The sequence below is a fragment of the Labrus mixtus genome, chromosome 14 (assembly GCF_963584025.1).
Source record: "Labrus mixtus chromosome 14, fLabMix1.1, whole genome shotgun sequence".
Lineage (NCBI taxonomy): Eukaryota > Metazoa > Chordata > Actinopteri > Labriformes > Labridae > Labrus > Labrus mixtus.
In genome coordinates, this window is record NC_083625.1 from 26,169,902 (window position 1) to 26,192,552 (window position 22,651).

Below are 22,651 nucleotides of genomic sequence, written 5' to 3' on the forward strand. Positions count from 1 at the left end.
ATTCAGGACCCCAGCCCCCCCAGACAGACATTAATGCTGCCCTCTGCCTCCCTGAGATGGAGGAAAAAGTCCCAGCAGACTGTTGAACTCCTGCTGCATCGTCTCCCCTCCTCCCCCTCCTCCCCCTCCTCACCTCCTCCCCTCCCTGCTGCGGCACGCGGGGCCGGCCCCCCGGCAGCTGTTTGAGGCAGAAGGGGAACAATGCTATCTAACTTAACTCAACCTCTTTCTGTTGTGTGTGTGTGTGTGTGTGTGTGTGTGTGTGTGTGTGTGTGTGTGTGTGTGTGTGTGTGTGTGTGTGTGTGTCAGTATTTTTTACGAGTGTTAGATGAAGAATTGTACCTCATAAATCAGGCAGCCCCCGTCCTCGAGTTCCATTGTCCTTCACTGTTACACCAATGAAAAAAAAACGAACGTTAGGAATCTTTTTTTTTTTTTACAGCAAAAGAAAAACAATAGAAAGAAAAACACAGCAATTATGTATTTTATGTGGTATACTGCATTTAAAAAAACAAATCAAGTAAGAGTTGATCAAGCTCTTATTATCTCATAGTGATACCCCTGAATGCTGCAGATGTCAGGACCCCCACCTCCCCTTAAACATGTGCAAAACTTCATCTCTCTCTGTCATATGTTTTACTTACTGTCTGTTTCTCTACACATTATCTGGATCTGATTTTTAAATCATTTTCAATATTAGTTATGAAACATGAACTCCTTACCAGCTACCTGTAATGTCACAAGCTCATGACATTATTTCTAACATGGCCATGTGTTCAGCTTTATAGCAAAGAGAGGAATCTGTTTTTATATGTTCATCAAAGAGTTAATGCTGCTAACACATTTGTAGAAAATCATGTAGAACATGGTTTTAGACCGAAAATAACAAAACGAGACCCTGTTGTCTATTTTTTATAATAGAAGATCTATAAAGAGATCCACAAAGTGGAAATGACCTGAGTCGAGTAAACAGGCTTATTATGTTTCCTGTTTTATGTAAATATCTTTCACTGGCTTTTGTTGTTCTGTGTCAGGCAACAGGCATGACGTGGATGATTTTGTATTTTCTGATCGTAACATTCTGGATGCTCATAAAATGCTAAAATAAAAAAAAATTAAAGTATTTAAACTTATTGAATACACTTAAAAGGGGTTTCAGAGCTTTTTGCTGCTTTTGAGGTTGAATTTCAGTAAATCTATAGAAATGATTTATCTTGAACTGTGAACACAATACAGAACATAGTGAAAAATGAATGGCTGATTTAAATACAATAACAGGTTGTGTAACACCAATTAAGAGAGGCTAAAAACAAGTAATATATTCTTCCACATTGTCCCTTTTAGGATGAATTAAGAACACAATATTTTCATCATAAATATTTATGATATATATATATATATCATAAAAAGACCTATATTTTAGGTTTAAAAAATATAAATATACTAAGCAGAAATTAATTGACGCTGTGATTCTACAGTGAGCCTGCCTGTTAGAAACTGAGTCTAGTAACATATGTGTAGAGATGACACCCTGATATCTAAAGAGTGTTATTATGAAAAACATCTGTACACAAAGATGAGGGAATAAAGAAGGAAACATCTCATCTCAAGCAGATATTCTGGTTCTGGTTCTGATTCTCTGGTTTTTAGAGCAATGCTACAATGAATGGAGAACTTCAAACTGGATGGAAACATTAAGCCTCTGTTGTTATTGGGAAGTTCAAACTGTGGATTTAATGACACAGTGTGAATCACCAGAAGATGGATGACATATATTATAAAGACAGTCACAATGCAACACTATTGTGTTTAAAATATTTAGATTTTTTTAACCTTATATTAACTGCAAATGTTTTCCCTCAAATGAAGACCTTGTCAGTTTTTGTTTTATCATATTTATCCGTCAGCTGGTTCAAACTGAGGTTTATTTAAAAACTGCAAACTTGTATGAATCAGTTGACAGACCGACTGCTCAAACTGAACTTGTATTATAGTCTACACACTGCGTGCGTATATGTGGGTTTAATACTGTAGCCTACCATTTCAGTTTTTGTTAACAATGCAACTTGTTAAAAAACAGTAATTAACCTGTTTTATTAAATGAAGGCAGATTAAAGTTAAAATCAAATGAATTGATGACGTCTCCACCTCTGTTTAACCACTTTCAACTAATACATGCCACTCACCTTCAGAGCTCTGCTGACCAACCAGAGAAACAAAATCAGCGCCATCTAGTGGCCTGAAACAGTAACTGTATTTATGAATCTTTTATCAAAACATTTTAGATAAATTTGCATTAGAAGTGTTAAAATTTATATTAAGAATGTAAGGATACAACATTTCCATACAAAATAAAACTATACCATGCTTTTCCCCCCATACTTCTAATGAAAGCTGTTCTTAAAGAACGTGCTGAAGAAAAAGAAGTGCAATTACAATATAAGCGTCCTCTTTGAATAGCTGAGAGTTAGAGCCATAGTTCACATGATTATCATAGGCAGGACTGTAATCTGTGACTTTGTGCTGAATACACAAGTCTGCAAGTTTTCCACTTCTCAAAACGAAACACTTCAAAGTGCTGCCGACCTATTTACGAAGTTGGCTCTTCCTCTGTATTGTTTGCTGATTTTATATGTCTGCTAAAGCTATGTTCAGAAATCATGCTCGTAATACTCTGAGTTAATGCATGATGATACCACTCACTTATTTTCTGATTGCTCTGGTTCACAGAGAAAGTTTGAAAACGTGAGATGATCAACTGTTCAACATACACCCTAAAAAACGACTTTGATTTTATATTGTTAAAGTTTTTCTGCACAACACTGTAGAGAATAAGACACTGAACATGAATGAATGTTGTGATCACTACAGAACAGTGAGACAGACAGTGCAGCAGAGCCACCTACTGTAGTATCAATTAAAGTGCAGAACCAGCTGGATATTTGTGCCTGTTGGACCTTTGTCTCTGTGTAAATATACTGTCATAATATTTCTGAGATCATCCATTGACATGCACGTTCTTACTTTATAATAGACTTTACTTTTAAATCCTTGATTTTTCTGTTTTACCAACAATGTTTGTCCATTACTAAAGGCTTTCTGATTTTGTTGTTTCGTCTAAACTGAGGGACTTGGTCCTTACCCAGTTGCAAGTGAAGATTTTAATCATTAAAAATTGGATTTATAAATGTTCTTAAATGTTTAGAAGGACTCTATAGCCTCTTAGGTCCAATGGCACTTTAAGTTTACAAAATGCGATTTAATAAAGAGAAAATCCAGCAAAGGTTAGGAACTATTTTCAGCAGCAGATTACAGCATGTTTGAGTGAGTGAGTAAGCCATTACTGCAAAGAGTTCATGTACTGAGTCTCAGCCGCATTGCTCATCATTCTGAAGGCATGTAGCACCTGGTGCAATGTCGGGGTGTGTATTCAAAGATAAAACATGTTTGCATGTTAGGTCCCACATCGTATTTGTTGAGAAAGTCAAAACATGTTGAACTGGTGTGTTTTTGATGCTTCGTTGCAGATAAGAGTCGTTGATAGAGTTGGTAATTTTTCTGGTTACATTATATTTATAATATCTACATGATCCCCTCTCACTGCCCACCATGTTCCTGGTTTTTCCTGCGGTCATGAGAAGAGTCTACAGACTCAAATGATCTGCAGGGAAACACAAAGAGACCGTCTTTGATTTGATGTCCCTACTTTAAATGATCATGTGACCTCTTCTGTTGAATGGAGTCTGATTTGCGTCTTTTTTTTTTAACTGTAATGTCTTCTTTAAATTAACAAGTTCCTCTCCTGTATGACAACACTTATCATTGCCATTTGATGGAAACACCGGGGGGTGTAAACTTAAGTAAAACTTTACTGTTTACTACTGCAAAGCCATAATTCTAGCTATTAGATTTTTTTATTTAGCATTTATGAAAATCAAAATACATAAGAATGCCTATAATAAATTAACAGCCATAGAATTGAAGTCAAAAGATGGGATTGGACCTCCCAAATGAATGAGGATACATGTTTTAACTCTTAACACAATTCATGTCATTTCAAGGAGTCAAACCTTTTGCAGAGTCACAGCTACGAGAGTGACGTCAGCGCTGTAGTGAGGGCATTATCCATATTAAAAAGAAACTATTCAAACTGTCATTTTCAAGGGTTTAAATCTGCAATGTAAAAAAAACATTATAATGAGACAATCACAAAGTTTTCAGGTACAGGTATTTTCAAAGTATCAAACACGGCTTTCACACTTAGAGACCATATAATGGTCAGGTGCAGAAATCCACTCACCATTACAGTACACGTGATAATCTCCAGACAACTGATGCAACTACAACCTATACAAGGAGACACAGATGGGTTGAAACCATAGACTGTAAAAACTTACTTTTGGAAATAAAAGAATGCTTCTTTGCAAGTCAATAATAAAAGAATGGAAAGGCTTTAAATGTGGTGTCTGCTTAAAAAAAAAGTGGTAGGCGTCTCACTTTCAGTAGTAAAAAAAACCCTCTGTGTTCTTTCTCATGGCTAACTTCAGTTATTTTCTCTGTTTTAATGTAACTTCACGGACAGAAATTCCATCAATACAATGTTTCTACAAATACATTTGGAAAATAAAAACCACAAAAAATCTGAGAGTACTGTCAAAAAATACAGTAACCAGAAGTGGAGTCCAAAGGAACGGAAAGGTTCCTGCACCTGAAGGCCATGAATGTAGTCAGTGGTACAACTCAACAGTGTGACTCTCTGTTGCTATAACGCCGGCCGTCCGTTCAGTTTGTCATGCATGAGTGAGATGGCTCCGCCTGTGAAGTCTCTGAGAACCTGCACCGTCTCCCGCTGGAGCTGCAGCGACTCTCGCACAAACTCCTGCTGCGTCTCTGCCAGCTGCTGCACCGACTCAGACAGCAGCTCCAGGGAGCGTGAAACCGTCTCCAGCAGGATGTTGGTGGCGTGCTGCTCCTGGAGGCTCAGCGATGCGTTGTGCAGCAGGCTTTCTCTCGTGTTCTGCGATGGCGGACCGGGCGTCGGAGGCGTACCGGTCGATGTCGAAGGTCCTGAGGATGTCTGCGGTTGTTTCTGGATGCCGTTGTTTCCTTGGTGATCATCTGTGGGTTTAGACGTTGGAGCAGGAGGAAGCGTGTCGTCTCTTTGGTCATCGTCTGAGTCTCTGAATGCAGCTTCGACATCTTAGGTGAAGAAAAATGGACTCAGTTTTATCATGTGCCAAAAAACAGAAATGTTCTAAAAACCATACTTCCTGAAACGTATCCTGATACCTGAATTTTTCAATTGGCTGAAACTAAGTGCTGATCCACGATCAGTGCCGTAGTGCAAGTGCCCAGGATGCAGAACATTCTTTCTCCCACACAGCATTCAACATAGGGCTGGGACATATGTCATGATATTACATCTCTTATTTTTTAAGACCAGACAAGATTTACGATTTGAATCCAAAAAAATGTCTTCAAAATAAAATTGAAATCATAATAAAATGACTAAAATCATGTTTTGCTTTAATTTTGTCAAAATTTAACAAAGGTAAACTGAATTTCCCTTTGAGGATTAATACAGTAACATGGATTTCTCTTTAGGGGTTAAAGTGCAAGAAGTAAACTTGTCTTTAAAACACTATGCAGTTTCAGGGTACAGCAAAAGTACATGAAGCAGAGCAACTTCAGCAAAATACTTGTGGCTGGGTGGCACATTCCTGGGGCCACCCAGCCACAAGCAGAGGGGGGAGGATGTGAACTACTGGAGCCCAAAGTGAGCGGGCTGAAAATTTTGATTTAGACTGCTTAACAAGGTCTGATAATACAGTATGAACTTGGCACTCTGCGTTTTATAGAAATTGATTCTTGATATCCCTCACAGGTGATGTTACAATGCTTTAATGATGTGCTTTTTAAAATTAGAGCTAGATCAATTAATCGGCCAGCCTATAATATCGGACAATATTAGCATATCCAGTAACTATGTGTATCTGTTTTTTTTTTAATCACAGTTATGTGCTGATATTACTCGATTTATTCACCAGTCAAATAGCATTTCATTTTAATTTCATCGTTTTACACCAGCAGTTCTCTTTCACCAGCAGAGGGCGCTATATGGATTACAACAAGCATTATCATTCTCCAGAGTGTCAGGCCGTGACTCACATACATGCAGTTACTTTTCCAGTTGAGTGACCATCTTGTTTTCATTATAGTGTATATCTTTTCCACAAGTGTTTAAAATGTATTTGAGGGATCAACACAATAAATGTGTATATCTAAATCTATCTCTACAGATCCAACAGTTCTAAGAAAGATATCGGTCGATATATCTGTATCTGATTGTTTTCCTCTCCAATAGAGATATTGGTATCGGCCTTAAAAATCCTGTATCGGTCAGGCCCTATTTAAAATGATTTTCTTTCATGTTTAATGTGTGCTGCCTCGTATGGTTTCTCTTGTCAAATGTGTTTTTATGCCCTAGGCAAATTCCCCTTGGGCACTACAGGTTTAATTTATCATTGAAATAACAACGCTTTACTAGTCATCTTGTATGAATGTGATATGATTGCTATCATTTTACAATGTGCCCGGCTCAGGTTAAACCCCTGATAATACATGAGAGATGAACACTGATAATAAGAGCCACAGAGATTTCTTTATATTCTAGTTTGAATGTCTGTCAAAAACCAAAGAGAACAAAAAAATAATCTAGCAATAAAAAACAATTCTCTATTGAAAAGATTTGTTGACACCACCCTCTTGTTAGTTGGAGAGTGTTGGAGAGACGTTTATTTATGATGTTACACTTCTCTATTCTATGTTTACTGGTTTGAATTACCGCTGTTATGAAAGGTTGGGGCCTGTGGATAATTCAGCTCCACTTTATCAGGAAGGAATCCTAAACTTAAAACAAGCTGAGCATCCAGATATGAACTGAGATAATACCAGGAGTTCTGTAGAGTAGTGAGTAGAGTAAAAAAAAAAAACTTTTCTTGAAACTAAACAGGCTACTGTATGGAGCAAAGTCATTCATCCATTATCTTGACCGCTTTTCCCGTTTGGGGTCGTGAGGGAATGGAGCCAATCCCCGCTGTTATTGGGCGAGAGGCGGGGTTAAACCCTGGACTGTTCACCAGTCAATCACAGGGCTGACATATAGAGACAGACAAGCAGCCACACTCACACCTACGGGCAACCAATGAACCTAACGAGCACGTCTTTGTGGGAGGAAGCCGGAGTACCCAGAGAGAACCCACACATGCACGGGGTGAACATGCAAACTCTGTTTGGAGCAATGGATCAAGTTTAATCCTTTTTGGACAAATATTTATGCTGTCAGATAGGCACTCGCTTACTCATTATCATTCCAGATACTGGTTTTACAATCAGAAAAAACAACTGAAAGCTTACTGCAGGGTCTTTGTTGATTAGTGACCACTCACCTTCTGCCGCAGGTATCTCGTACTGCATATCATAGGAAGGTTGTGACGAATCTCCTGCAACATGCAAAGCATTTAAATGTAATTAGGATGCATTTCTCCCAAATAACTTTTTAAATAAGCCATTCATCAAACAGTCAACTGTGACTTATCACATAGTAGTCACCCATTTACATTTGTGTTGCAACACAATACTTTGAGAAAAACATAACTTGGATGTCTTCTTAATTACTTGTTATGTTACATGTAGACACAAAAACATCTTGCTGTTGTTTAACCTGATATAAAGGTAAGTAAACACTGAGAAACAAACATAGGAGAAACTAATGCTTCAAGCTCTTACTCATGCTGGAGGAGGTCGGTGGGGGCATGGACCCCATCTCCAACCCGCCGTTGGGAGAACCCTGCATTCCAATCATATCCTCCTCATCTATTTCTTCTTCCTCCTCTGCAAGATCGTCATCATCTCCCAATGGGCCAAAGTCACCCCGGCCCTGGTCTTCGTCGTCCATCTCCAGAATCTGGAGCACTATTTTCTCTGTCTGGTTAAGGTCCCTGGAAAGACGTGAGTTGAGGCCCCTGTGGGGAACTGTCCCTGACCTCATAGCAGCCACTTTCCGCTTGGTGTCACACTTAAGATCGGACCATTTCTTGATGACCTCAATGACCTCCCGTTGGCACTCCCCAATCTCATTGATTCGTGCGGTAATCTCTGCCCATACTCGCTTTTTTGCGTCTGTTGGCACGCCACGGTTGAATTTACCTGTCAGGGGAAAACAAAATTAACTTCAGCACATGAAATTAAATGTCATTGACAGTGATCCACCAACATTTTGTTACGTCATTCTAGTATACGGGCGGGCGGCGGCAGTAGCTCAGTCTGTAGGGACTTGGGTTGGGAATCGGAGGGTCGTCGGCTCAAGTCCCGGCATGGACCAAGTCCGGAAACCGGCCTGGTAGCTGGAGAGGCGCCAGTCCACCCCCTGAGCACCGCAGAGGCGCCCCCGAGCAAGGCACCCAACCCCAACCCCCCCACCAGCCCAGGAGCGCCCACCGCGGGCAGCCCCCCCACTCCGACATCCCTCCATTAGTGCATGTCCATAGGACCCTGTTTGTGCATGTGTGTGTATTTCGGCCTATGTGTGTGTAGCATGTTTACTAGACAGAGTGTAAAAACAAATTTCCCCTTGCGGGATCAATAAAGTGTAAATTATTATACTGTATCTATATGACCAAATCTCCTCTTCTATTCTTTATTCTACATTTTTAATTAACCAAGTTCTGGACAACCACTGGTTTTCTGAGAACCCTGACAATTTTTTTTTATTTAGATGGTAAATAAATCATTGTGGTAAAGATAAGCACTTAAAGACACATGGGGGCGGCAGTAGCTCAGTCTGTAGGGACTTGGGTTGGGAACCGGAGGGTCGTCGGCTCAAGTCCCAGTGCAGACAAAATCTCGAAGTTGGTCTGGTAACTGGAGAGTGCCAGATCACTTCCTGAGCACTGCCGAGGTGCCCTTGAGCAAGGCACCGAACCCCCTCCCCACCATCAGCTCAGGAGCGCCCGCTGTGGGCAGCTCCCTCACTCTGACATCTCTCCATTAGTGCATGTCCATAGGATCATGTTTGTGCATGTGTGTGTATATTTCAGCCTGTGTGTGTGTTCATGACTTACAGAGTGTAAAAACTGAAATTTCCCCTTGCGGGGATCAATAAAAGTAAATCTTAATCTTAATCTTACCAACTATAATCATACGATGCTTCCTCACTTCATCCAGCAGTATGTGGACTTCACTGAAGGAGAAACGAGCTTTCCTTTTCTTGAAGCGAGTACCACTGTCTGGGTTGTAGTATAATGGTGAAGACATCCTCCACACACACAGTCAGTCGTTACCAAGGTGAACTTGTTGTCAATTATCTGCTTCAACTTCTGCAGCTGGATGTCAGATGTGTCCCCTGATAAACAAACAACACAGTTAGAAAAGCACATGATTGTGTATGTGAAATCCTCCCACATTTCACTCATGTTTTGTTACATTGAATTTGATATATAAATCTTAGATTGAGGGCTGTGCACAGAAAGGAAACTTCTCAAGAGCTCAAATGAAGAGAAATCGATGAAATCATTGAAGCTCGACAGCTGGGAAATCATCGTGTGAGCACGCCTTTTTCATTAATTATGTAAAATAAATCATAAACATTACACACGTTTAACTGAGGCGGTGAATGGAGAGTTTGAATTGATCTTTTATCACAAAGTGTGGAAGTAAAACAGAGTTAAGTTTGTGTGATAATGTCAGAGCAGAGTGAATGAACAATGGACGATGCTATGACAGCCTAGTTAGCTTTATTCAAAGCAGTGGTTACAGTCAAAATAACATTACAATACATTCTCTTTAACGAGTATCTTATTTATTTATTTATTACTTATAACGCGAAACGTGCAGTTAGCTAGTTAGCTCTTTATTGTAGCATTACACGACCTCACACGCTAGGTTAGCTGTTAGCTTTGCTATGCAAGAGTCAGAAATGGCTAACGAAGCACTTATATCTAACCACACTGCTAAAGGTATATCCTAATGGCAAATACAGTTGATTAGATGTTGAATATACCTCCGTGTCAAAGAAGTTGGGAATTAGTCCACAATCGTAATGATAAACTTCCTTATCGACAAAATAGCAACCGTCAAGCTAGCCTGTCTGAAGCTAATGCTACACAACAAGATGTCCGGTTACCATGCTAACCAGAGCTAACCGGTTACCATGCTAACCAGAGCTAACTGAGGCGGCTGTGGACACACATGTCGGCACAAGTTTGACAATATTGCAGGACATTTTAGAGTTTGTTTTCACGTGTAACTTCTAACAATAAACAAGATTTATTCTGTTGGTTTTTACAGTTTACATAGCATTGTGTTATTTCTTAAAATTTCCCGTTTGTAACGATGAACTTTTATTTTGAAGGCTCACAACGACGGTGATGGAGGCTAACTTGATTCAACCACACACACACACACACACACACACACACACACACACACACACACACACACACACACACACACACACACACACACACACACACACACAGTGTATTTTGAATCTCATTACCTTTATTCAAGTGGGGACGTGTAATAAATATTAATAGCTACACATCTGCAATATATTCGGACTTGTCCTGACGTATTTCAATTAAATCAGAGAATATTAATTATCATTTTGTAGTGCGTTCGTTGCCTCTCAATCGGAAGGTCGGGGTTCGATCCCCAGCTGAGCAACATGTCCGATGTGTCCTTGGGCAAGACACTTAACCCTGCATTGCTTCCTCTGCTTCGGTGGTGGTGTATGAATGGATTAGTGTTGTACTTACTCTCTGATTCACGTCGCTTTGGATAAAAGCATCTGCTAATTGAATTGTAACATATTTGCAGTAACAAATGATTATTATTACTTGCTCCACCAATGGTGTACCTGTTCTGGCACTGCCCTATACATCAACAGATTTTGGAAAGATGTATCTCGTTATATTGTTGATAACATTGATTCTGAATTTTCTAGATGTATTTATCTGTGTCTATATATTTCATGTTCAGATGTTTATAAAAAACAATACTTGCTCTGCCAACCCAAAGACCAGTAGTCCAAGAACTTGACTGGGACAAAACTGTACTTTCCTTGTTTGTTTCAGCAGATCCCCTACTTTGTTTTACGTTCATGTGTTTTTAAGTAAATGTATCATGGCACCAGTGACATAGTCATCGAGTCACAAGACTGTTTTGTGAGTCATAGTTAGCAGCTTGTCCAGTATAATGTTAATAAAGGGTATCAGAGCACAACGGTGATACATACTGTGAAAAGTCACAGTGATGTTGTACTTTATATCAGCACTCATCGTGGCTGCCCCTGTACAATCACATGACTTCATCAGAACCAAATGTTGGAATATGGAACAACAAGTCTGAATAAAGTAAATAGTATTGAAGATAAATCTTTGGAATCATGACTGTTATTTGAATAGATTGAATGAATGCTAGAATAATTAAAGGAACCAAAGTTTACAGTCTGACTAGCCAATAGATGCGAGTGGTTTTATTTATTCCATTATTCAAACTGTCATTAAAGGTCACATATTATCCTCCTATTAAATAAGTTTCAGAGGTACCTCTCTGGAAGGGCTTGGGTGGCTTACACTATCTCACTCCATGTCCAATTCTTTGCATTGAGAAGGCAGACTCAGAGGACAGAACAAACGCCTAGCTGTGGGAGTGTCACCCACCTGGGGGAGGGGTTACTGCCCTTTGTGATGTCATGAAGGGAAAATCTCCAAACGGCCTGTTTGAGCACACATTTTCTGAAAAGAGGAGAAGGCAAAAGACGGAGAGGATGGACTTTTCTCATAATTGGAGGGTTCGTGGACACATACTAGTATTAGAAAAACATGGTGAAGTGTATTTTGCATAATATGTGACCTTTAAATAACCTTTGTTCCATATTTTCAAGAGTGGACTATCCATTTCATGTGTTCAAACCTCATAATGTACATTAAAATAAACAGTCCTTCTTATGTAATAATATACATTTTCCCAATTTTCACCTTCAAGAGGATTGTGATTGCTTAGCTTTGCACCTTCATTAAAACCTTCATATTTAGTTTTGAGCAGCAACTGAATGGTTTTTCTAAAAATAAGCAAAAAATGTATATTAAGAATGCACCTACTATTTAGGATTAAAATGTTTCAAAGTAGATCCCAGTTCAGCCTCTAAGTGAGAACCTAATATTAAGTTACTCATGACTCAAAGCAGGCAGCAACAACATTTAAAGTGGATTAAGAATAAGAGTCAAACATTGAACATACCATGTTTATTCCAAATATGGCACAGGAATTTATTTGACCAAGCATTTTCAGTAACAGTTTAAAGATTTTGGCTACAACTACATGGTTAAGAACTTTCATAATTGCTTCTTTGCTACTGGCTGCATGCATTAGTGGCATACTTATATGTTATATATTATTAGATCACACTTTGTGCTGGCACTATCTGGTGCAGGCATTTCAGAGAGTACACAGTAATATGTGATCAGTGAACTCAAACACAGATTGTTTCAGCACAACCAGCATTGAACATAAAATCCCAAAATATAAGCCTGCCCCAATAACACCGTCTCTCCTGGGATGTGAGTTTCGCTCATAAGGAAAAGACATAGAGCCGGATATACTGAGTATACACTAACATTTACAATAGGTCACTTTAAAAATATGTTTATGTTGTTTCTTAATTGTGTAGATCATTCAGTGGCTGCAGAAAGCATCAGGATTCCTAACTGCTATAAACAACAACAGTGCAACTCGGATGCAAAAATAATGGAGTGTACTAATCATTAAACAATGATCTGCAGGTGTACCAAAGTTTAAACATCAAATAAACATTTATTTTCTTTCACTTTTAACCAAAATGGTGAGCTGTGTAACTGTGATGTTTTAGTGAACAAGAAAAATCCAATCAGTTGAATTGTGCGTGGTTACACAAACACATTAAATGTATTTTAACAAATATTAAAACTCAGATGTATGTAAAAACAAAAAATGCAGACTACATCTCCCAAATACCTGAAAGGCTCTGCAGGGACATGCTCCACCCACACATTTTTACCGATGTTGTGCAAATTGAACCTTTTCCTAGGAAAAGCAGGTAAAGACAGAGCAATGTTGTGCTAGCTTGTAGCACCTGTTAGGGTGGGACAACCAACCTGTAAACGACTCATGTGACTGCAAAGGAGTTTTCAGCTTAGGTAGAAGCTAATAAGAGGGTGTTATGGCAATTTGGACATCACTAAACTCCTACAATGAACGTTGAAGGTGTACATACTTCCGCCCCAACAGGTGTAACAAGAGAAGATAGAAGTTGTCAAAGAAGCAGTCTTCATATGCTGACAGATCTGTGAAGGCTATGATCAGAAAGGTGGGAGGATATTACAGTATAGGTGGAAATTCAAAGCAAAATGTGTAACCCATGTGACAGCTTCACACCGCTCACTCTAACAGAAAACTTGTGCCTAGTAGGAGACTGTTGACAGTGACAACTGAACCAGGCTTTTCCGGTTTATGTCAGGAGGTGGCACTGAACTGTAAGATGGCTTAAGCTAGCCTAAGGATAAGGTGGGTACAGATGTTGGTCTTTCCTTATTTCCTATAAAAGCAAAACAGACATTAGTAATAGCTGATTGTCACCCATGCACCAGTATCTAACCCAACAATGAACAAGAAGCATTCTTGTGTTTCTTTGTAGAATTATTTGAGTGCTTTAGTTTCTCAACAATATAAAAAAAATTGAATAACCCACCCTGCACTGCAAACTTTATGTCAGCTGCTCCCCCCACCCCCGACACACAGTGTTTTTGTGTTTGAATGTTCTCACATTCAGCACTATAGGGCGATATAAAGGCTAATCAATATTCATGACAAGTCCCTCCCTATGTTTCTAGTTGAAAGGTAATAGAGCACTATGCTAACTGTTTCAAATGAACTGTATACTGTCCAATGTCAGCATTTTAGCATAAATACAGGTGAATCTGAGTTTTTCTGTTTCATGAGTAGACACACATTTAGATGTCTCAAATTGTGGAGGGGTGCAAAGTATCTTGATAATGTTGTGTCTCCTCTCATTACATGTTAAACTGTGAGAATTAAGCAGATTTTTTAAAAAGCCAAACATGCCCCTCCACTCAAACATACTTTTATCTTTTCTGAAGTTGAATCTTGCTGGCTACATACTTTTCAAGAGTATTCAATGGCATTTAATTTTGATCCATCTAAGTGGTGTAAGTGCAGGTTTGGGCTTTTCTGGGTCAGCAATGCAGTATCATATTTTACCTGCAAGTGTGATGGAACATACTAACAGACTTGCATTGCATTCAGAATAAACCTGCACTCACAAAGCGGTTGGCAAAGTAACAGGGAGTTGTAGGGATAAGAATATATTCGGCACGGTGCAGACAAACAAAGTAGTTCCCTATGACGAGCAGGAGAGGAATCGTCAGGACTCAAGAGTACATGGTCAGCTGAAGCCACTGAAGAGAAACAAGAGCAGAGAAAACATGTTTATGTAAACACAGATGTCTTTTCATCTGAAGCATCCTTTTTTTTAAAGAAAACAATCCAGAATAACCCTGCTAAAAATTCAAATAACTGCGATCCCTTTACCTCTTGAACGTTGACTTTGATGGTCCCATTGTTGTCTTTATCCAGGGTTTTGAAGGCACCTGAATCAGAGCAGAGCAGTTTAGCCAACAGCTATTTTCACTAGATTATTACAGCCATGGGGAGATTAACCTTTTGGGGCTTTCCTTCTATATGTGCAGACAAAGATCCAAACGTTTTGGAGCTTCAAACTCAACAAACAGACTGACTTCTGGTGGCTTGTGAATCTTACAGCGACCCCTTTGGGGTGGGACTACAATACAGCCAAAGCTGCTGCTGTTTATAGATTAAGTATCAAATGCTAGCACATATTATTCTCATTTTCCAGTTTGAATAAGTCTCAGAACTCCCCAAACACATCTGTGAAGTTTCTTGTTCTAAATCCACTCTGATCCTGTATTTGATCATGTCTATAAACCCCTCTATTTCAGCCCTGCTCAGAACAGGCTGTTTCTGTGTCTGTACCTTTAAATGTAAATGAGCTGTGTCTGACCACGCCCCCTCTCTGGAAGGGCTTGGATGGCTCTGGCTTTCTCGCTCCATGTCCTATTGTTTACGGTGAGAAGGCAGACTCAGAGGGCAGAACAAACACCTAGCTGTGTGAGTGTCACCCACCTGGGGGAGGGGTTACTGCCCTTTGTGATGTCATGAAGGGAAAATCTCCAAACAGCCTGTTTGAGCACACATTTTCTGAAAAGTGGAGCAGGCAAAAGACGGAGAGGACGGACTTTTCTAATAATTGGGGGGTTTATTAGACAGACTAGGGACACATAATAGTGTTAGAGAAACATGGATTTAGCATATGTGGCCTTTAATTTTAAGAAGCCTGTGTGTTGAGATGAAATCCAAATCAATTGAATATATAGATACGTAATATAAATGTTCTTATTTGAAGTTTTCATTGAGCTACATTTGGCTGAAGGGTTATCAAAGTATCAAAGCTTTAAATACTAGTCTTGATTCTTTGTGTTAAAAAAAGAATAATAATCTCAGTGAACTTTATCACAAAGTGCCTAGATATAACGGGAAACAGATCCAGACCCCACCACACACTTTCAGTGGGTTATAAGTGATACTTCACAGGAAATCTTTTTTATGAACTTATGAATTATTTATTAAGGAAATCTTTATCTTAATGCATTTTATTTCTATGAACAGTATCAAACATGTGTTGTGTTCAGTGAACTTTCTGTAAAAGCATAATAAATGTTTGTGAAACAAATTTTTTGTTGTGTGGTAAGTAAGAAGTATCACATATAGGTTTCCACTCTTTAAGCTTTTATCAGAGAGGGAAATCTATTAAATGTCCTTTATTTTCTACATAGTTACGTAGCATCAGGTAGAACTGTCTCATCAGGTTCTCTCTGTTCTTGTTGAACTTATTGGAGCGTTAAGCTGTTAATATTTCTGAACTGTGTAACTGAATGGAGCCCCTCAATGTTTGGAGCTTTTGATGTCCTCAGGCGAGATTTTCTTTACGCCAGTGTTCGTTCAAAACACTGAACTTTACAGAGCTTTGGTCCCCCCCCTCTCTTCTTTAGTTTATGACTCAGTGATTCTTATCACACAGATAAAGCGGATAAAGCAAGTAATTATTTTACATCTTTCAAAACTTACGGCACATGGCATCCAGCCGGACAAGGCAGCCAATGTAGTTGTCAAAGTCCATGTTCCCACCTTCATCGCTGTATCTGCGGATGATCATGTGGAACAGCTGGTCGTTGAGGGGGAAGCCTGAGGACGAGAGGAGCCAAATCATCACTTTATATGAATATTTTACAGCATTCACACAAAGGACACATTGCACTGCTTATCATAAATATATTCACAGACTGATAAGATAGTGTAATCATTAAAAACTTTCTACAGCAGCCCAAACAAAACGCTCTTTGTAGAAACATCTGACTGGCTGCTCCAATATCTATGCAAGGAGTTGAAATATTAACCGAGCAGCTCATCAATTAACTAGTGTTCGCTGGACACGCTGGATCCAATAAAATGATGTTAGCTGAAGCTTTTTTTTTTAAAGATGATTATTTGGGCTTTGTTTGACAGGACAGAAGTAGAGAGACAGAAAATGTGTGTGGGGAGAGAGAGAGAGAGAGAGAGAGAGAGAGAGAGAGAGAGAAAGAGAGAGAGAGAGAGAGGGCAAGAACAGACATGAACCACAGAGCTTCAGGATCTGGATTCAGACCAATGGGAGATTCATATAGGCGTAGTCTTTGGTTCACTGAAGCCTCTCTACATGGGGTACCTGCTCTACCAGCTGAGCTCTATGGATACCCCGCAGAAGAAAATCACTGCTCACCAACTCAACATTTGGTTCACTAATAACAGAAAATAATACCATTTAAAATAAAGGCTTCTGCCTCACAGTTCAAAACCAATAATATCTACCGGTATGTTGTAAACGTGCACAGACATGACTTACTATTTACTTACTGTGTCGTGGTATTAACACTCTTGTTTTGGCTGCACCTTTTTAGTAGCTGAGAAAAAGTTTGAAGGGAATTATTAAAAACAAAGAAACCTCACCAGCAGCTGTGAAAGCCTTGGGAAGCTCATCTGCACCGATGACACCAGAACCATCAGCATCGTAGGATTTGTAAATTTCCTGAACGATAACAAGAAAAAACGTTTTTAGTTTGAGATCAATGTCATATTTTACAGAAAATCTGATTCACAACCGAAAAACAAGCAAAAGTAAAAAACTGAATGTTCTATCAAATTTAAACAGAAGCAAATGTGTGTTGAATAACTCACTGCCATCTTAAAAAATATAAAAGAGCCGGCCGATATTAGCATATCCAGTGGCAATCGGTTTCGGCTTATTTTATCGCAGATATGTGCCAATATTTCTAGATTTATTCACCAGTCAAATATCATTTCATTTGAGTATCATTGGATTACTCTAGCATTTCTTTTTCACCAGCAGGGTGCGCTTTAAGGATTACAACAAACATCATCACTCTCCAGAGTGTCAAGAGGTGAGGCTCGTACATGCACAGTTACTTTAGATTTGAGTGACCATCTTTTCTTCATTGTATATCTTTTCCACGAGTGTTTGATAACTGTATTTAAAGGATCAACACAATAAATGTTTAAATCTAAATCTATCTATCTCTAAAGATCCAAGAAAGATCTAGGAAAGATATCAGCCAATATATCGGTACCTGATTTTTTTCTCTCCAAATATCGATATCGGTTCCGGACCCCAAAAATCCCATATCTGTCAGGCCCGAGTTATGAGTGCCTTTTAATAAATACTATTACCAATAATTTATGTCAATGTAAGACATGGCAGCTCACCGAGGATACAAATCAGACTCTGGCCTACAGGAGGTTCAAACCAAAGTCCTCCTCAAACCAAACAGCTGATAGAGTGTTTATTTATTCCACATACAGGGTCTTCTGTCCCGACAGTAAATAGACATGATAAGCACTGAGTAAAGGAATGGAACCATGCAGCACACAAACAAAAACAGGGAAATAAAAGACACTTGCCTGCCATTTCTTAATGTTGTTCCAGAGTTGTTTGAATTCATGAAAGCCCAGTTTCCCAGTGCTATCACTCTGAGATGTGATTAAGGAAACAGAAAGCATGAAGAGTTCTAACTACGTTTGATGAAGGTGCAACTGGTAGAGAACAAAAAAACTGAATAAAAAAACAACAACAAACTCTTCAGGCGAAAAGAGTGTGTATCAGATGAACATTTAGGTGAAATGCATGACAACACACGTTTGAAACACGCTGGGCGTAAGCACTAACAGCTTTCTTTATGGTGTAACTGTAAACACACATTTTCCCACCGACTATAAAGCAGATGATCGTGAGCACCTGAGCAAGTTTTAAACACTACAGAAGGCGTGTTATTTTATTTTTACTGTTCCACGTGTTTGTTGATGCTTAAACATTTCACCCTTAAAAAAAAGCAATCTGAGAAAAAAAAAGGCCTTTTACTTCCTTCCAGAACAGACAACACCTTTTCTGCTTTAGCTTGAGCTTCTTGTGTGCAGGCTGTGTTTGCACAAGGTGTGTTTTTATGAGCCTCCCTCATTCAAGAGTACAGAACTCTCAGCAGGGAACAGGTATCCACTTTTTGTTGGGATTGTTATAAACTCTGTAGTGGTGGTTTACATGACAGATGACAGGGATCTCATCATTTCTGTTTACCAAAGGTACACAGTTTACAACATTATTACGGTTTCTCCTAAATATGTAACAGATGATTAATAAAGAAGAATAAAGAGTTTACATTACATTATTATTGAGTCCTCACTTACACAAGCCTTGTTGGGTTGTGTCAATATTTTCAACATTTTTAGCAAAATATGTTTCAAAAGACTTTTTTTTATCCCCTTTTCAACATATTGGATTTGACCTAGGGACTCTTAAAACCAATGAAGACAGCAGAGAGAGAACAGGTGGAGAGATATCTGAAACGACACGTTTGAATAAACTGGACTGGTGCGTCACAGCTGTGTTATTTACAGTGGAGAATAAACAGGCCTCTCCAACAAGCTTAGCATAGTCTCAAGGTTGAAGCCTCACAAATTCAGAGTTCATTCACCCTTATTATCCAATACCACAGTCTTTTCTAATACGGTCTCAATGTGTTAATGTATGTCAGCAGCTCTAATGAGCTGTGGGTGTGAGTGCTGCTTTACAGACAGCTGTTGGTGTATTTGTGTTGTCACCGTCACCTAGAAAACACAAACCATAAAGTCTCCTCATGATAGAAAGGATACATCCATGACTGCCACCATGCTCCTACATGACTCGATGCTGAAACCATCCGTCTTCAGGTCTCCACCTTTAATCACAAAGGAAGAGAGTCCATCATCATGTCGAGTCTCTCTTAGTTTAGTTTTAGTTTAGTTAATTTGCACATTTTTTGAAGGAAGAGTCAAACAGAAAAATAAAACAAATAAAAAATAAAACACGTGCAGGTGAGGTAGAAACCCATGAGGGCTTATCTCAAAACCTCACCTTAAGAGATTAAACAAAGTTAAAATAAAATACAGTAAAAATAACAAAGTAAGAATATTTACTATCACAAGAAAATGTACATAATTGAAAATTACATACAAACATTAAAAACATAAAAATAGAGCAAAACAGGGCATACAGTATGTAGACAATATAACAAAATCAGGACAATTCACTATAAATCTTTCTGACATTCAATCTCAGTCTCAATTTGTATGTAGAAAAAGACAAAAAATCATCAAGTAAATAAAGATGTGTGTTCCATAATTTTGACTCCACGGTATCTTATTGAGTCCTCGAGATGTAGTCTCTCTTCTCATGACACATGGAAACGTGTACAATTGTAAAAATGACTTGATGACAACAGAAAAAGGCAGACACTCACGCTTTGAGACGATTCTGTTTAGGATGTTCATCAGCTCGTTTGGGCTCACTTCCATGTCCTATATGACAAAAAAACAACAAACATGTAATATTTAAATATCATACAGTAGGTGGAAACCTGCATTGACAAATCAAAGGTGTAGATATCTGTTTTTTATGGTTAAGGGGGAATTTGTTTACTATAGCCAGCTGCTTGAATCATTGCATCACACCAATCACAGCTCATTCCCACATCAAGGCGGTCCATTTAAACACAACTTCTGTCTCACTGATCTCTGCTACACACACTCTGCTGCTGGCAACATTTTGCCTCCACCACCCCAGCAGCCTCCTTTCTGCCACAAGCTTTTGCCCCCCCACCCCCCTGTGGGGCTTTCTTACATTTATGACAAGACTGTTCCTGGCTGAAATAGATATTATAGGTAGCGACAAAAAGATGAAAGCCATATCCATGTTATTTTAGGACTCACCTCTCCAGCAAGCTGCTGGAAGACTCTGCGGAACTGCTTCTCCTCATCGCTCTCATGTGCCTCGGCAAACACTGCTGGTCTGCGTGGTGGAGGCTGTCAGACAGACACAAAACACACATTACAATCCTAAGTTAAGAAGACTTCTTATTTTCATATAGAGCTCTTGATGTAAAGGTTACTCACAGGTTCAGAGGGCACAAACTGGGCTGGATCGATGTTGCTGTCAGGATCAAACAATGACAAGAAGAAGTTAAGCCACACAACTTTATCTACACAACGTTATCTTTGCCTCGACAGATTCTTCATACAGATTCTTACCTGACAACATTAATGACGCCACTGAGGAACTGTTTGGCAAAATACATCTTCTGTCAACTGTGAACATAAAATGAAGCACAAAAGTTTGACAACAAATCCCCATTTCAAGTCCAGAAGTGCAGGTTGACTTCATCAATTTGTGATCATCCAGGGAGTTAGTAGAAAGAGCTGTGACCACCTGCTGCAGGTGCAAAATTAGTAGAAGCTAGTAGAACATTATTTTGTTGCAAACTACATTCAAGAAAGTAATTTGACCTGAATTTCAATGTTTTTCCTCTCAAACCCTTACGTGTTTCATTTATTTGGAACTGCCCAAAAATGTCAAAGTCAAACTTACGCCGATGAGCCTGAACACAACATTATGCCCACATGTGCCATCTAAAGCAATCATACACATCAGAGCTACCATTAATTATACTTTTACGAAGCTTAGAAATTTCACGTTGGTCATAAATGTGATAAATCTACTTTCATTTTGAAGGATTTTATTGATCCTGCAAGGGGAAATTCTGTTTTTACACTCTGTAGTCATGCAACACACACATAGGTGTGCTGAGCTGATGGTGGGGAGGGGGTTTGGTGCCTTGCTCAGGGGCACCTTGGCAGTGCTCAGAAAGCGATCTGGCACCTCTCCAGCTACCAGACCAACTTCCATATTTGGTCCGCACCAGGACTTGAACCGGTTTACAGAAAGTGAACATGTAGAAGCTTCTTTAAAGTAGAATTTATGAAATAACTATTGTATTGTATTGTGGTTGATTATATAGGTGGCCATAATATTCTGGCTGATTGGTGTATGATTCAGTTTCCAGTGGATTCATTTAAACAGGTAAAACATCAGTAAGAATGGAAAGCCTGAGTAGTAGATGTCACACAAACTAATAGCAGTGTGAATGTAGCCATTACTGTCGTAAATAACTAGGTTTAACGTTGTTAACTATTAGCTCAAGTTTGTGCAATGTAAACCAGTTAAGCCTCAGAGTAGTGCTGGTTTAGCTGGTTTGTCAATCAGCAATTATCAGCACACCAACCAGACCCTCTTACAATATTTCCTGTTCTAGGAAAGAAACCTAATGCCACACCCACAGAGCAAAGAGGTCGCATTCAGAAGGTTATCTTACTGCGTCATGTGTTAATATCTGTATGAATGAAATGTAAACAGTTCACAAAGGTTTGTAAAATACATATTAAAGTTTTATAAGAGATAAAAGTCCTGAAACCCGCATCAGACAGGGTGGACTGTTAACTCCATAATTAGCATAATTTCTAGTAAGTTTGTGTTATAAATCTCTTTAGCTGCTGCTGCACAATATTTGTAAAACGTTTTCTTTATGTAATATATTATTAATATATATATAGTAATATATTCACTTAACAGTACGGATGTAGCTTCGCTGCAGCGCAATGGCGTTAGCATGAGTAGCTAACTAACTTTAGCTTAAGCTAGGCTAACAGTAAGGTAACTTACAAGGGTCGTGAGGGAGGCTCTGTTAAATTCAACAACACTCATTATCTACCTGATAAACCCTGTTTAGTTCCTCGCTGTTTTCTACGATGAACGACCCCCTGTGTCATGTATCATAAGGATATATTTACCGTCAGATCACAGCGCTGTGTAAAGTTGAGTTCAGCTGTCAGGAGGGTCCGTCAACAACAGACTGACTCTGCAGAGAGGGAGGGGATACAAGAGAAGAACTGCTGTTTCCGGCTTCGTGTTTCAGACACAAAATGTTTATCTCGATGTGATGCAGCCTTTACAGTCTATGGATGCAGCAAGATTAAGTTATTAATTATATAACGGAACTGCTGGGGCGTTTATTCTGTCAGCGATTAAAGAAGTTTG

At 39.0% G+C, this 22,651-nt stretch overlaps 2 protein-coding genes across 3 annotated transcripts; both read right to left on the bottom strand.

Moving 5' to 3' along the window:
- Positions 1–3,895: 3,895 nt before the first annotated feature.
- Positions 3,896–10,384, bottom strand: zgc:153990 (uncharacterized protein LOC768125 homolog). Its single transcript, XM_061056003.1, has 5 exons — positions 10,061–10,384; positions 9,189–9,403; positions 7,789–8,208; positions 7,449–7,502; positions 3,896–5,199 (listed from the first exon to the last, which is right to left on the bottom strand). Exons 2-5 carry the CDS (start codon positions 9,313–9,315, stop codon positions 4,763–4,765), a joined length of 1,038 nt encoding a protein of 345 aa, XP_060911986.1. The 5' UTR covers positions 9,316–9,403; positions 10,061–10,384; the 3' UTR covers positions 3,896–4,762.
- Positions 10,385–12,293: 1,909 nt separating this feature from the next.
- capns1a (calpain, small subunit 1 a) lies at positions 12,294–22,651 on the bottom strand. Of its 2 annotated transcripts, none has more exons than XM_061056005.1 (11): positions 22,326–22,651; positions 20,809–20,865; positions 20,674–20,710; positions 20,491–20,583; positions 20,022–20,079; positions 19,396–19,460; positions 18,151–18,219; positions 17,182–17,260; positions 16,264–16,380; positions 14,650–14,708; positions 12,294–14,516 (listed from the first exon to the last, which is right to left on the bottom strand). In XM_061056005.1, the coding sequence occupies exons 2-11, from the start codon at positions 20,853–20,855 to the stop codon at positions 14,490–14,492; spliced, it is 651 nt and encodes a 216-aa protein (XP_060911988.1). In that variant the 5' UTR covers positions 20,856–20,865; positions 22,326–22,651; the 3' UTR covers positions 12,294–14,489. The 2 variants fall into 2 exon arrangements, with proteins under 2 accessions (XP_060911988.1, XP_060911987.1); XM_061056004.1 differs by having other exon boundaries at positions 22,405–22,650.

What these genes read in the sequence shown, in the direction of transcription:
- zgc:153990 (XM_061056003.1), bottom strand. Translation starts at nt 9,315, where the DNA reads ATGTCTTCACCATTATACTACAACCCAGACAGTGGTACTCGCTTCAAG. An exon ending in GCATCGTATGATTATAGTTG is followed by an intron (nt 8,209 to 9,188) that starts GTAAGATTAAGA and finishes TTCCCCTGACAG; the next exon opens with GTAAATTCAACCGTGGCGTG. An exon ending in CGAGATACCTGCGGCAGAAG is followed by an intron (nt 5,200 to 7,448) that starts GTGAGTGGTCAC and finishes TCTTCACCTAAG; the next exon opens with ATGTCGAAGCTGCATTCAGA.
- capns1a (XM_061056005.1), bottom strand. Translation starts at nt 20,855, where the DNA reads ATGTATTTTGCCAAACAGTTCCTCAGTGGCGTCATTAATGTTGTCAG. An exon ending in GGCGTCATTAATGTTGTCAG is followed by an intron (nt 20,711 to 20,808) that starts GTAAGAATCTGT and finishes TGATCCTGACAG; the next exon opens with CAACATCGATCCAGCCCAGT. An exon ending in GCATGGTGGCAGTCATGGAT is followed by an intron (nt 18,220 to 19,395) that starts GTATCCTTTCTA and finishes ATCACATCTCAG; the next exon opens with AGTGATAGCACTGGGAAACT.